The sequence below is a fragment of the Mastacembelus armatus genome, chromosome 16 (assembly GCF_900324485.2).
Source record: "Mastacembelus armatus chromosome 16, fMasArm1.2, whole genome shotgun sequence".
Taxonomy (NCBI): domain Eukaryota; kingdom Metazoa; phylum Chordata; class Actinopteri; order Synbranchiformes; family Mastacembelidae; genus Mastacembelus; species Mastacembelus armatus.
This window is the reverse complement of record NC_046648.1, coordinates 15,623,882-15,639,993: the sequence shown is the minus strand read 5'-3', so window position 1 is coordinate 15,639,993 and position 16,112 is coordinate 15,623,882. Positions and strand designations below refer to the sequence as shown.

The following is a 16,112-nucleotide window of genomic DNA, read 5'->3' as shown; positions in this document are numbered from 1 at the left end:
TCTCCTAATTCACTATAAGTAGGCTGAATTGAAAAAGCTATCCCCACTCGCTGCTCACACATTGTCACTGTGTATTTGTGCAGTGAGAAAGAGACAGAGAGAGCAAGTAAGAAATGGGAAGATCAGGGATGAGGCGGGTCCATTGAGATGCACTGTTCTTTAATTAACCACAGGCTTTTATAAAAGACACACACACTAAGACTCACACTGCAGGGGCTGAGAATATTCTGCCACTAGGATAAATGCGCAGAGAGAGAGGAGAGACGGTGGGGCTCTGCAGTGCTCAGGTCCTGGACAGTCAGGTTAAAGGTTATGTTGCTCCAGACTGCTTCAGTCCTCCCTCTTTGTCTGAAACTTCAGCTGCAGCGTTTTTTTTTTGTTTTGTTTTTTTTTAAAAAACATACAGCAAAGAACAGCTGAAATGTTAATTATGTATACATTTTTCCTATGACCGTCCTGCTTTATATGTTAAGCTGATTGTGCTAAGATTCTGGGTTTCCTTTTTCACTTTCCTTTTTTTGTATTTTTATATTTTTTCATTCTAAACCAACGTCTGTGTCTGAGAAGGAAACCAAAGGTGGACTTTCATTAGAGAATTATTGCTCAGCAAAAAAGTAGAAATTGAAAGTACTATATATAAATAAAATCCATTAGTAGCAACTGTACATGCAATATTCGCTTTTCTAAAATGTACAGAAATACCATTCAAGAAAACTAATATTGTGTGCAGAATCGTACTGCAACCAATAACCTTGTTTTCCGCAGCTATTGCTATACGCAGAACTTCATGTATAGTAATTCAGCTGTGAAGCATAAATTCACTTGCATCTCACAGTTATATTTCAAACTCTAAAGTAAAACCATTGGCCTGGAGTTATTGTGAGTGAACCGGATGATACATCCTCCTCCTGCTAAAACAACGAGAGTATAGAGTTTTCATATTGTTTATGTCTTTAATAAGAGGAGCCCTAAAGTATGACTTCCTCATCTTAGGAGCCCGGTAAATTCTGCTGAAAAGGTAAATACCACATACTGAGATGTTTTGAAGGACCCCTGGCAGGAAAGCATAGCTCACACATAGACAGTCTCAACTGCAAGATGGAGAACGAAATGGAAGGCGTGTGCTGGTATGTGACATGCGCTTTTGTGCACCTCTAAGATTGAAAAATTTAGGCTGATTGCTGTGTCATTTTGTGACCTTATTGGAAATGCAAAATAGATTACAACTTGCTGAAGTGCTAAGTAAAATGAAACTCTATATATTTCATGTTAAATGTGGCATTTAGTCACAGATTAGCCGAATTAGAACTGCACATTTTGAGCGGGGGAGTAAGTGATTGTAAATGTAACAAATGTGATTTGGACGCACAGCTTTGAGACACAGTGAAGCACAGCTGGAGCGATATAAATGTACAATGTGTTTACTGTGAAATGCAGGAGGAGAGCTGCAGACTGCCACTATATCCGTAAGAATCCAGCACCAAAGATGTGTACTTGGGAGGACACTATTAAAAAGGCAGCTATCAAAAAAGTGAGATAAAAAGAAAAACCTTTTTCACTTGAATCAAGATAGAGGTGAGGAGTGAGGGATTAGGAGGATAACAAAAAGACCAACTGACTGAGTGTAAACAAGAAAGAGGGTTAGAGAGGATAGTAGGAGAAAGCAAGTTTGAGAGCGAGCGGGAAGGAGAGATTGAATAGTGACACTGCTGCAACACAATGGGGTCAGTATGAAGAAGTGCTCCTAATTGAACCAGATAGAGGAGAAGACAGAGAGAAAGAGCTCTGAAAGACTGGGAGAGGAGAGCCACATGACAGAGCGAGGAGGAGGAGAGCGAGGTAAGAGAATCAGATGTGATTCTTCTTGTATTTCCACTCCTTTAACAAGAATGGCTTAAAGTAGAGGAGAGGGGAGAGAAAACAAAAGAAGAAACAATAAATGGTAATATGCACGTTGGTGCTGGGCTGACGAACAGAAACAGAATATGTTCGACAGGCCATGCAAGTAAAAAGGTGTTGAAAAGATGGTTTGGTGCCACCTTGACTTCACAGTGGGGGTCTGACAGCACAGTCGAGACTCAAAAATAGCTCTACCATACAAAGGAAGGGGAGAAGCCTGTTTGAATAGTAGTGCCTGTGGATCTAAATCATTTCTTCCACTTAGAAGAAAGAAAGATACAGATGAGTAAACTGGCTGCTACAACCTTGATAAAGCTTCAGCAGTTCACAGGGTGCAATTCAGGACATGTTCATTCTCCTTAACAGGTGGAGAATAAAGAGATCAGAAGAAATCTCACACACACACATGCACACGCGCACGCGCGCGCACACACACACACACACACACACACACACACAATTAAATATGAGGAGTGGCTGCCTTACTTTATGTTGGAGCTGTTCCAGTAAACGGAATGCCTGTTGGCTGACACCTGGAGCAGGTTCGGCCAGGTGACACTCGTTAGCACCCAGAGAGACAGTGCTACCAGAGCCATGCTCTCGGCTCCTCTCTCTCGGCCTCCGTCCCTTCGGTCTCTCCGGCCACTCTCTCGGTCCCTTCACCCCACCAAACAACGCGACTCAAACATCCCAGCAAATGCCTAACAGACGGGAGAGGGGGGAAAACAAAAGCTTCATGCATGCATACAAAAGCATACCTTCAAAAGAGATAATACTTGCTCTGGTTATTAAGTGCTGTAAAACTCAAAAGTCTATTGAGGTGTAAAGTGACTGAGGTCCAACCCTCCCCTATAACACTGCGACCACCACCACCACCCCCTTCTCCTCCTCCACCCACGCCTCCTCCCTCCGCAACAAATCCTGGGGCTTCAAACAACGGGTGGTGGGGTGGGAGACTCTGGAAGTCCTTAAGAACGGGTCTGCGCCTGTGTCCTCTCTTCTCACCGGGAACTGCTGCTTCTGAGCTCGCCTAAGGAGTGTGGGAGGCCGGTAGTGCGTCCAAGCGGAGGGTCGGTGTTTCTCCGGGCATGAAACGGTCCTGTCCGCTGGGAAATAGTTGTGCTGTGCTGACGTGAAAGGAAAACTAAGGAGTAGGAAAACGGTGCTAAAATAATAAATATTAATCAAGCCCTCTTCTTTATTTAAAAAAAAAAATCTGTTCTTGTTATCTGTGTGTGGCTGCAGTTTCTTCTCTCCCCTTCCCAAGGATCCGAGAGATGCAGAGCACGCCGGGCTGCTGAGGTGCTGTAACCGCTGCAAACAATTCAACCAGCCAGTTTCATTAGGTCTTCAAGACTATCCGACAACCATCGTTTACGGTGAGCAGCCTGCCCACCCGTCTCTTCCCTTTCTCTCTCTCCCCTCCTTCTCCTTCTCTCTCTGTTTGGTAGGCAGCACTCGTTCACTTTCTAACTCCACCCCCTGCGAGCGACAAAAGCGCATTCCTCCAATATTGTGGCCGAGGAGCAGCACATCAAGCATCACTGCGAGCTGAAGTTTCTGTGTCAACTATTCGACCTCCACGGGCGGTGTTAAAAGTACAAAGCTTTGAACCCCCCCTCCTCCCCCTTCTCTGCCTAGATGTGTCTGCAGCAGCCATCTGCAGCCTATTTTAACAGTCATTCCTTTCCTTCCCCAGCCACGCACACTCAATCACGCACACACACATTTTTTATTACAAAGGCTAGAAAACACCCAGAGACTCACACAAACATATATATTCTCCCTCACCACTACTACACTACACTTCCCAGACACTGTAAATCAGTCTACACTGTTACATGTGCAGTCCTCCTATAGCTGCATCACATTAACACGCAGGCCCACGCATCACACGCATCTCCCACCACCTTAAAGAAAACATATAAACTGCATATACAATCACACTGCATTCTTATAGTTACATTATATGGATTTGACTTTGTCTAAGTTTTGATAAGATGTGACTTGCTGTTTTATTTTGCAAGCTGTCCAATAAATTTAATTTTAGATCTAAATTTTATTAAAGCAATTAAGTTATAATAGATTTTGAGGGGTTTTTTTTTCATGCAAGTGTAGTGTGGCTCATATATTCCTGAGTTAGAAATTAATGTAGCAGCTCTGTCCTGCAGAGTCATAGTAAAATATTCAGTAATTTGCCCCCCTCTGTCACTTCCACTGCCACAAACTGTGCATCTGAGGTGTGTGTGTGTGTGTATGTGTGTAAGGGAGGGAGAGAGAGGACCAGGCCAGACAGGGAAAGAGACAGGAGGAGGAGGTGAAAAAAAGAGAGATAGCAGCTAAGAGAAAGACTGTTACAGTTTTCTTGCCGCCTGCTGGGAATGAGTTGGTTAAGGAGAAGTCAGAATGATTTATTGGGAGAAAAAAGGAGGGAAATAAGGAGAAAGAGAGCAAGAAAGAGAGAGACATAAGATGCCATCGGGGAATCCCTCTGTCTTCTTTGGTCCTTCCACCCGTTTCACAAGCCGTTCACCCCCCCCCCCCCCCCTTCCCTCTTTCTTTTCCTCTTCTCACGTTATTCTCAAATTTTCAATACAAACTTTCTCCACTCTGTGATCCTTGCTAGCTGGCTTTGCTGTTTTTGTCTCTGTTCTTTGTTAGCTTCGTCTCTGATGGTCTGCCTGTCTCCTCTGCCTTTGCCTCGCTCTCTCTCCTACATATGGCATGCAACTTTTTAATGAGCACTGTTTTGCCTCTTCTTCTTGTTCCTCTGGCTATCATGTTTTCTCAGTCTATGTTGTGTCTCTGTTTATCTCTACGCTGCACTGTGTTATATCAGAGCAGCACAAATAAACACCTGGTACAATTAACTACACTGATATATGAAAGTATAGACAAACACATTCACATTGCCCTTTTCTGCCTTTAAAAAGCAGAAAAGGGGCTCTGTGTGGCTCTGGATGCCTGACGCTTTCACTGTGAGGTTGTCAGCAACCACCAGAGACTACAGGGAGTCATTGCCTTGAAATAACAACCCACCACATGTTAATTAGTAAGACTTACAGAGGCTGGTAGGTGGATTTTGTTACCTATGGACAGCCAAGTTAGCCATTTTTGACAGACATGAAAGTGCTATCTGTCTTCTCATCTAACTCATCAAGAATGGCAATCCTGAATGCCTGAAACTATTCCTCCAGAATAGCTACAGTATTTATAATGCGAGGAAGAAGGTTCATTCTTGACAGTGAACACCTACTTATGATAAAATATTTTAATTTCCTCTCTTTTCCCAGGACTTAGTTTTTACCGTATCCCACTTCCCTTTTTGTTGACTAGAACTTGCACAGGTGTCATCATGTGACCTTCTGTCACCTGAAATCCAGACAAGCATTGCAGAAAACCTGTAAACATGCAGCCACAACTCCATACATGTGAGTAAACCCCATTTGCTGAAGAAGCATAAAGCTCACACAAAAACTAGTGAGTGGCAGTATCACCTGTATTTCTAAAAAGATGTTGCTCTCTTTTTATCAGATGGTGATTTTTAAAAGTCTTCCTTTATTATTGTTGTTGTTCTTTTGACTAAATCACATTCACCTCCATTTTATTAGGGAGACAGCAGAAATCTCAGAGACAGATGTCTCAAAACCAGCACAGATAAAACCAAAAGTATCTGCATGGCTATATAGGCCTTGAAGTATATTTTTCCATTTAGGTGAAGTGACCCTTTAAACCCCAGTCTATAGAGCATGGATGATTGACTGTATGGAGGCAGTAGGGCTTGGGCTGTAAAATATACCATATGGCTATTTTAGTGGAAATTGAAAATCAGGTGCATGAAGACAAAGTTAGAAATTGAACACCTACAGAAGCACGTTTTTGATACTTTCTTTTTTTCAATAATAAAAGTTCAATTTCTCTTTTCCATTTTAAACAGATGCTGACATGTTCTCTTTCAGAAAACGCCCCTGTCAATTCTAATCATCCAGGTTGGGTGTTCCAGGCGTGGGCTGCAGTGCTATTGGATTACTTTTGTATTGGGGTTATTATGAGAAACGACCTCAGGGCTGACTGCATGCAGTGACATCGAGGCTCTTATGACATTTCCAACCCAGAGCCGGCCAACAACACATCTGTCAAATTCTCCTTTCTGCAACCTCAAAATCTAATCGGAGCTTTCTCATAGCACTGATAATTGCATATTAGGCCTATAGAGCTCACATCACTTTCTGGGGGAAGTAAACAATGCACATATGAATTCAGCAGGAGTCTTGCATGTGCATGACCATCATGTGAATATACAGATAAACACAATTTATGTTTGTTTTTTTTTTACATTTGTATGTACATTGCCTTTTAATGGCATTCTTGAACTGAGTCTCTTTCTCACTCCACCTCCTGCTCACTCTGTGTCTTGGCCTGCTTCGCTGTTCACTGTTGTGTTAGTAAATTGTACTGACACTCCCCCCACCTCCTCTCACTCCCTCACCACCTCTGTCGCTCTCCCTCCCTCCCTGTCCCTCTCTCACCCAACTGAGTGACACGAATTTTCAATCTCTCTGTTTACCTTTCACTGCTGTGCCTAAAACAACACTGGCACAGGCTAAGAGCGATGAGGAGACTCGGAGGGGAGAGACATGGAGATGGAGCTGAGTACGACAGAGCATCGGATGAGAGAAAAAAAAAACAGAGAGAGGTGGATCACGAGAAGAGGTGGTACTAAGATTGGATGGGAGAAGGAGAATGGCAAAGGGTTGAGGGGGGGGGGGGGGTCTGGGAGGGGATGCAAAAAGGAAAGAGGTGCAAAAAGGAGAGAACAGGGCTTTCTCTGTGTTTTGGTTGGAGAGGAATCCAAGGGGGAAAAAGGAGAGAGAAAAAGTGAGGGGTTAGGGGAAGGAGAAGAGGAGCTGATACTTTTGAACAGTCACGCAAGCTGATCCAGTGAGGGGACGGGGTTGCTGAAGGAAAAGGAAATGAAAGGGTGGAAGAGAATGTAAGTTGGGGTTGGGAGAAAGAGTTAGATGGGGCACAGAACATTAGGAGTGCAATGAGATATAGAGAGTGAGGGGGAAAGAGAGATTTATCGAGGTACAGAAAGAGGGAGAGGACAGCAAGAGTGATGTGTAGAGAAAGGGTTTTTTTAAGAAGATAGGAGGGATGGAGGACAAGAAGGAGGAGAGGGCGTATAGAGAAAGAGAGAGAGAGAGCTCAGAATAGATACGCTCTCCACAGCATGAAATATTGAACGAAGGAGACTGAATACAAGTATGGGTGAGGAAAATGGAGGAACTGATAAAGACAAATACAATAGATGTGTGTGTTGTTTTGAAAACAGAGGAAGATGAGAGAGAAGAAGGGTAGGTGACAGGAATATGAAGAATAGCTGCTAGTGGCTGAAGACCCAACACACACACACACACAAGAACATTGCTTTGAGTTTAGATTACTCCCATGTGCGGAGAAGATGGAGTGGAATTTGGTGATGTTGAAAATATCACACTGCAGACTATGTTTCATCACGACTTGCACCATCCCAACACACACTCTCTGTCACACACACACTCACACAGATACAACACCCATCCCACCCCCCACCCCTCACTCCTTTGATCTCACTTCTCACTGATCTTCCCTCCTTCCATGTCAAATATTTAGGCTGCATTTGGCAGGTTTGATGAAAATTACCAAGGAGAAATGATTTTATTTATTTAACTTCCACATCACAAGTCAGTGTCAGTAGCCCCGAGTGAATAAGCCCAAATTTCAACAAGAGGATGCCTGACACTGATCCAGAAAGCTGGAATCTGTTGATTTTTCCATTTAACATTTTTTTTTTTTTAAAGCAGGAAATCTTTGCCACCAGCAAAGAACAGAAATGATTTATTTAGAAAAATTGCTGGGGAAAATGTGAAGAAGTTTGGCTAGATTTAGAAAACACTAAACGCACTGTTACTTCACACAATCAAGATGATGAGTTAACACTCTGCCTCAATCATTTGCTATTAAAGTGTCGAGATGAGGAATAAATTAATTTATTTTTTAATGAATTCCGACTGTGCAACCCTGCTAAGCTTGAGAGGCCTATCATATTAATAATAGCATTGATAGAAATATCTGACTGGCATCACACACAGAGCATGATGCTCAATAGCGAATCTCTCTTTTTTTCACCTGCTCTCTCACTATCACACTCGCACCCTCAAAGAGTTGTATTCACTTACTCTGCATTTTTAACCAAAGTGCTCGACATAAATCAGACAGTATGCATCAGTGATGGGAAAGAAGGTTTTACAGCGGCTGAAGAAGGAAGAAAATGAGCAAGAAGGAGGGCTGCAGTAATAACTGGGGATGTAAAGACACCTGAAGTTGAATTATCATCTGAATGGCAAAAATGTGTTTACACGTTCTGTTAAAACCAATTAAAATTTTATTTTTGGTACATAAATACAAAATAATGGACTGACAAAATGAATTGGTTGGTCATACAGTTCATTCGTTTATTGAGGTGATTAATGCCTGACATCATTTCATAGTTCATAGTTCATGCTTTTAATTTTACACAACAATACCAGTAACAACATTTGTTTCACAGAAGGAGTCATCTCCACTATGTATTTATACTCTTGCAAATGGAAAACTGTGAGAGATCACACCAGAGGGGTGACAAATTTAAGGGAAAACTGTGTTTCTTAGCATATATGTTTTTCCAGAGATATTCTCTCATTTCATGCGCACTGTCTCACAGGTCTAATCAAGCAAGTAGTCATGACAATGCAGGTTTTAGATTTCCAAATAAAGGTTGTTATTTACCTCAAAAATCAGACAACACAAACAAAAAGTGAATATGATTGAAATTTAGCCTTAATTAATTAACCAAAATAGAACAGCATTAGACAAAACACAAAAAATGCAGCATTTATAGATAAATCTTAGAAAAAAACAGCAATAAAGAGGTAGCTAGGTGTTCTGCTAGTGTTGAGATGTGGTGACTGTGACAGACACAGCATTTCATTCTTATCATTTATGCATATACTCATCCAACCATTTAGGGATCCCCTTATGTCCTGTTGAAGGGGTGTTGCCATCTGGGAATAAACCTCCTCTATCAGGACAAAAATGTTCAGCAGACCCTTTAAACGTAGGATCACCAAAATGTAAAAATACTGTTACAAATGAATATCTGCATTCAAAATTTTACCTAAGTACAAAAAGTGAAAGTAAAGTTTACATTAATGTATAAAAGGTTATTGGATTATTTTTATTGATGCATTTTTGTGTTCATCCCAGCTGGTAAAAGTTAAACTAATGTTGACCACCTTATATACTTATACTTAGAAGTGTGATACTCAACATGGAAATACTCAAGTGCATTACAAATACCTCAAAATAGCACTGAAATACTGTACTTGAGTAACTGTACTGTTACTTTCTAGCACTGGAAATAAAGTCAATAGGATCTTTCACAGTGTCAACTGGGCCTGTTCAGTTTTTATATACATGTCACAGAGCATGTTGAGCTGTTACCTGCATCTGCATTTGTTCTGTCTCCAGTCATTTATTCTGGTTTTCCTTATATCTTTATTTTGCCTGTCATCTTTTTGCATATTTAGACATTGCAAGAAAGTGAAAAGTTTAGAACAGTTAGAACAATATGTGCATGTGTGTCTTATGAGTTTGTGTATTTGCACGGTTGCAAATTTGTGTGTAAGAGTAGTTGGGCTTTGGGGCTATTTAGACAAATGTACCTGACGTCTCATATATCACAAGTCTCAGTACTGTATCATCCCCCGCGAGCGTACTTCTGCAGACAGCACAGAAACAGTGAAGACAGCAGGTATACACACACATACACAAAACCACCCCTCCCTGAGACAGACACACATGCACACACATGGAAAAGGAACAGGTGCAGGTTGCAAAAGCCAGCTGCCACCCGTTCTTTGTAACATCTACATTTCATCAGTCACAGCAGCAGCAGCAGCAGCACAGGTGACATCAAGCCCAGTGGGCACTGAGATTAGGAGAGTGGGAAGAGGTTTAACTTACACTGTCATCTAAGGTCAGATTTGCATTTTCCTTTTATTGTTAAAGGTTAGGTATTCCACTGGTTAAGCTGATTTGAAATCAGTACTTAAAGGCACCTTCCACCCTCAAGGATGTTCCCTTGAAGCTTCTGATGGTAACACCATATCTGTGGAGGAAGCTGAAAGGGTGCTGGAGAGATTGTTGCCCATTTTGACCATTGTGATTGGTAAACAGCTGGTGTCCTCTATGCCTGTATCTCTATTGCTCTCTGCTTTTCTGCTTTATTTCCCACTTTGGCCCTTCCTTTCTCTCTTGCCTGTAGCTTCTTCTTTGTCATTCTATCTCAGTCCCCTTATTTCTGTTTCTACTGCTATCTCTGTCACCCTATTGCTCCTGGCTTCCTCCTTCCTCGCTCTATCTCTTGCCCATTGCTTTCCTTTTCCTCTTCTCGGCTGCTGTGGAGAAGTGCTGTCAGGTGAAACCCTGGTAGATTAACCTGTGACCCTCAGCAGGAGGTGGAACTGATTGGCTTGTAATTGCTATCAATGTAATGCGTGTGCGGGTGTAGGGTGAGTCTTTGTGTGTCTTCTCTCTGTTTGGGCAGTATCATGACTATCTAGCCTAGTACATGCAGCCATCAAATTTAAAGAGTGAAATGCATCCTAGGTTGGGATGGTGCATTATGGTTGTAAGTGGGTCTTTGATGTCCATACTAAAGAAAATGAAAAAACATTTCTGCTGCTCTCAGCAAAGTGGAGTTTACTGCTGTGTCCAAATGCACACATACATACAATAATCAAATTACAGTATATGTTTTTTCTTTGTACCAACTTTGAATGCCACAGGTTTGCCGTAAGTGCGAAGTGCTCTTTTTTGAAGCAAAGGTGTGTGTGCATACATGTGTGGATGCGGAGATGGGGTGTGGTGAAACAGAGTTTCTGACTCCCAGCAGTCCTTTGTCACACTGACTGACTGCTGAAAGGCTGAAAGCAGGAAAGTCATTTTCGGACTGTGGGGCTGAATGATGACAGGTACTCCGATCCACTGTCTGTGTCTGTTCACTACAATAACACAATACAGGCCAGTCATCAACAGCTCTGTCATCTCCATTTGTAAATGCACTTCACATAGCCCCTCCATCTCTCTCCCTCCACTGACTGCATTCAAACACTTGTAACTGTCCCCTAAACCTAGTTGGTCTTTATAAAGCTGAAGCAGATTCACAGAATTGTGTCGAGTATTTTCCCTTGTTTCCTTATTTTGTTTGCCTCGTGTCATCCTCAATTTATTTTAGAGTTACTGCTGAATTTATTGGCTTGTTGTTTTGGTGAGTGGAGTGGGTGGAGGTGGGGGTGTCACTTGGCTTTAATGTATGATTCACTTGGAGTAGCCATGTATTTCTGGTGGCGTCGCTGCTACTTCTCGAGCCTATTGATGAAATTAATGACTGAAGTGACTAAATGGGCCGTCACAATGCATGGCTCTGGAGACTTACAGCGGTGGGCAGGCTTTTACGCCAGCCAAGCACTAATACAGTCAGCTGCAAGAGAGACAGAGCAAAATAAAAAAAATTTAAAAAAGGACGAGATTTTTTTCAAGGTGAGGCAGCAAGTGAGAGAGACATCAGATGGCAGAAGTATGCAGAGTAGAAGAAAAGGATGGAAAGAAAGGAGGGGTAAAAGCGGGTGGCAGTTAGAGAGAGAGAAAGGTAGTGAGTAAGTAAAAGCAGGTCTGGTCCAGGTGGGGTTCAGACAGTCAGTATGTTATTTTAGGAGGGCAGAGGGAGGGAGGGTGAGAGAAAGGGATGGATAGAGGGAGGAGAAGATGAATGTAGTTAATTAAGATGAGCAGGCAGAGGAGACAGTGTGGAATTACACAAACACTAATTAGAGTCTTCGTTAGGGGGCACAAAATGAGAGCAGCACATCCATCATCTCAACCCTCCATCCCTCTTTTCTCCCTCCTTCTTTACCTCTGTTCTCCACTGCTCTTGCTTTTGCATGGCAACCATATTTCCTCCCACTGTTCTCCTCATTGCCCCCTCCAGCTCCAGCCCTCCTCTGCCACTTTTCATCCCACACTCGCCTCCCTCCATCTTCCCTCTGCTTCTCAATTTTCCCTATCAATCTCATCAGCAGTTAACTAAATAGGTGCAATTTAACATCTGGAATCGTAATCGAAGCAAGCTGCAGTCTACCCTTCCTTCACTTTGATTTCTATTCTTTGTGTTCACGTCATTCCTACTTTTTTTATCACCACTCTGGGAAGGATTTCATTTTGACTCTCCCTCTCCCACTTCCCTGTTACATGCTGACAAACACACATCCATTAAAAGTACCATGTCAGCACTATTTTTATTGTCTTTCCAAGCCAGTCAATGCCTCCTCTAGTCTTGCTGTGCCGGCTCCATTCCCCCTACATACAGTACACACAGCACTGATAAACCACTTACCTCTTCTTATCTAGCTTTCTTTCCTCTTCTCTCTCTTTTGTACACACAGGCTCTGAGCACTACTCTTGTCCTCTTTATTGTTTTACTGTCATCCTCTGGCTCATCGCTCATTCTCTAAGTGAGGAACAGATCTGCCTCTTACCGTTGTCATTTGCATTCCTCTCCCCTGATGAGGGTATAGTATAGTACTGTAAAGTGACATTAAAGTAATTAAACAGGCCAAATATTTACTGACTTTATGTATTTAGACCATTATATACACATTAACTTAAACATTTATTCTGATTCACTGCCGTCCACTGAGCTGCAGGTTCCAGGATTCGCTTAATTATTTCAGTATGGCTTAAATTATAAATTCGGAGAGGTGAAACTTCCTGCAATATATCAGTGAGAGTTTAGTTTCCTTTTGTAATTTATTTTAGTAATACAATTCCACAAAGGTATTGTTTGAAAAAAGAACTTTCAGGTTGCTATGGATGTTGTTGCTAACCATAACCTGATTTTAAAATCATTTTCATCTATTTATATACATTTCTGTATACCAGGTCCAAAATGTTCACTTCTGATCAACATTGTGTGACCTTATTGAAAGCTCCAAGACAGCCACTAAATGGACATTGCTGTGAAATATAGTTTTTTGCATTTGCTGTTTCCAAGGTCATGTATGAACTTTAAACCATTTATTTTAAATCAACATTGACAAGACACAATGTAAATTTGAACATCAATTCCATGACATTTAGAAGCTTAATTTGTTGGTGATATGGCCGAAAGCTCCAGAGCAGCTGTTAAATGAACCTTGTTGAAAGATTTTTTTTCACAACATAAAAAAAAAAAAAAAAAAAAATCAATAGTTACTTTTATTTGAATTTCGTAGGATTATTGGGTACTATTCCTACAGTCACCAAATTAAGGATGAGACACAAATATAGTAGAGCTATTTACACACATACACACAGGCAAGCACAAACCTTATTTATTACCATGTTGATCTCTAGCCACAACAACAGTTGCCACGTGTCATGGCAGTGGCTGTGGATGACTATGGGTCTGTGGATTGTTTATGAGAGAAGTAGCATTTTAGTGGACAATGTGAGATGGCGCCATTATCTGCTTAACCAATAGCAGTGGTGGGTCAATAGTGATCAACATAGCACAACCAAAATATAAATATTTTAAAATGTTATTCAGCGACCTCATTTCTTTTCTTAAGGGCCTACCCTGTGACTATTTATTAGTTACTTCTCGCTCCCTGACCTCTAACCCAAACATGAACTTTGTATGTGCTTCTTGCTGCAGGGTCACAAACGGACAAGGCAGACAAAGTGGAGCACTCCCAACTGTTTGCAGCTCCAAACTTGGGTTAAAGGTCACACTGCGCTCACTGTTGAAGCCTACTAACAAGCTACCATCTACCCTAGAACTCCTATAGTTTGGTAATGTAATCACTCCACTTTTTATACAAAACACTTTCACAATGATATTAATGAAGGCAGGGAGGCAAGAGCAGTGGCTCTATGATGTATCATAGTACACGAACACATTAATGGTCTCCAGAGGATGAAGCCTCACATTGGCTATAGTGCTTCTAGGAGCTTCACATTTGTGGTTCAGATTGAATTATATTGATAGCTGTTGGCTGGATTGCTGTGAAATTTGGAAAACACGTCCAGAGGATGATTCATAACAGGTTTAATCCCTTGACCTTCCATTCAGCATCGTCAGCTAAAATTTTATTTTTTGTTTGACCTTTTTGTTTAATGACCAAATACCTACAAAAGGACATTTGCAGGTTTACTTTGTGTTTAGTGCTACATTGCAAACGTTCTCCCTGTGCTTGCATTGGTTTTCTCCAGGTGTCTTCCCACAGTTTAAACATATGCCGTTTGGGTTTAGGCTATTTGTTGACTCTATATTTCCCACAGATGTGAATATGAGTTTAAATGTTTATCTGTATGTGTCAGTATAAAGTAAATACATTTGAGTGACACCTATACAAGCAATATAAATAATTAATTTCTCTCTGCAGGCCCCACTTGGGAAGATCTGGTTCTAAAACTAAAATCAAATTCCCAATGGCTGATCCGAAATCTTTAGATTTCATCAACTAACAAAGGTTATATTGTTCTTCAGTATGTTCTTGGCAGTTTGTATGCCCTGCAAGCATACTTTTTTATAATTTATATGCCCTATCCTAGGTCTTGGAGGTTGAAATTCCTTCAGCTATCCACAGTCATGTGGGACTCTACTGCAACACCAAAATCACTCGGCAAAGCCAGGACCATAAGCATCACCTTGTCTCCTGTCTTCCATCAGTGCCCACTGAGGTACATTCATAATTCCTCCTGGCCAGCACAACAGCTAATTTACTAATTAAAGGTGAAGCCACCAAGGTGTGTCCGTTCACCTCCTATAATCCCTGCAGGTGAGAAACAGAGAGAGATGGATTCCTGAGTATCTGACTGAGCAGCAGACAAGATGAATAATTGATATCTAGCCCAATAAATACTCAGAATACACCAAATGTCTTAGAGCCCATGCTGTCACCAGTCTCTCAGGCTAAACTAATCCTCCAGGAAATGTAATACGTGATTCAATTAGCAGCAGCATATAGCGGCAGCTACCTTGGGTGTATGACATGACTGTGTGTGTGTGTGTGTTTGTGTGTGTGTGTGTTCACTGTACACTCTAGGTACAGAGCTGAACTAAGTCCATTCATTATTGTAAAACCCTTTTATTAATATATTGCACTTTCCCACTTCTCTTTCAGATGCTCAAGCATGAAGAGGTAGACTTTTATTTGCTAAAGAGAAAAGCCCATGGATACACAAAATATAAAATTAAAGGCTATCTAGTAAATTAATATTCTGGTGGCAAAAATCCTGGCTCATCCTATGTTATTTTGCATTTTAAAATAAATTGACAGACCCGCAAACTACGGCCTGACTGTACAATCTCAGGCTAATGTTCTCTCCAAGCGAATGGTGTTTGCTTTTCCATTATTCATCATCTTGTTTTCATGCACTCACAGTTGTTTTCCAAGCTCACAGCAGTAGGATGATGCCACTGTCTTTCAAGCCTGTTTCTAAGGGTCAACTCCTGCCTCAGACCCAAACATACAAACAAAAGGAAAAGAAATACTCACCTATAATCTTACCAAAGGGCATATGCAGTAAAATATTTCCAGATTTTTATTGCTCAGTATTTCAAAGAGAGTACTGACTACAGGCATTAATTTAAAAGGTGAGCAAAAACAAACTTAAAGTCAGATTTTCAGGTGTTCTAGTTCTTAAATTGATTATTTTGATTATAATAAAGTAGAAAGAGTTAATTTTGACTGAAGTGTAAATTTAGACACTATTCAATGAATTAAATCATCACAATAGTTATATATCAGCTACAAATTGTGGGCAGGAATGCCTTTTGTTGTTACTAAAATAAGAAGCTGTCAACTTCTGGCATTAGACAGGACCACTGACTGAAGTATCCAGTACTACTAGTCTTCTCCATTCGTGAAACCTTGTTGTAATCAGCTTGTTTCTTTTTTTTTTTAAACTGAACCTTAAATTAGCTCTCAGCAGGGGGATCCCTGAATTCTATTTTCATACATTACAAAGTCGGATCAAGAACAAAAAAGAATGACAACACTTTTAAAATATAAAACCCCTTAGAGGAAAAATTACATAATCATTCTCAGACTTGGAAAATAATTGTTTTCTTTTCTAAATGCACATAG

General features: G+C 41.1%; 1 protein-coding gene across 4 annotated transcripts in view; it reads right to left on the bottom strand.

Moving 5' to 3' along the window:
* efna3b (ephrin-A3b) overlaps positions 1 to 3,317 on the bottom strand; it is a 54,918-nt gene extending 51,601 nt beyond the window's left edge. For 3 of the 4 annotated variants that reach the window (XM_026316521.1, XM_026316524.1, XM_026316523.1), the window contains exons 1-2: positions 2,905 to 3,317; positions 2,386 to 2,600 (exon numbers count right to left, since the gene is read on the bottom strand). In XM_026316521.1, the coding sequence (XP_026172306.1) occupies positions 2,386 to 2,495 (110 nt within the window). In that variant the 5' untranslated portion in view covers positions 2,496 to 2,600; positions 2,905 to 3,317. Of the gene's footprint in view, positions 1 to 2,385; positions 2,721 to 2,904 lie in introns of those variants that run through there. The other variant, XM_026316522.1, reaches the window with a different exon arrangement.
* Positions 3,318 to 16,112: the final 12,795 nt, after the last annotated feature.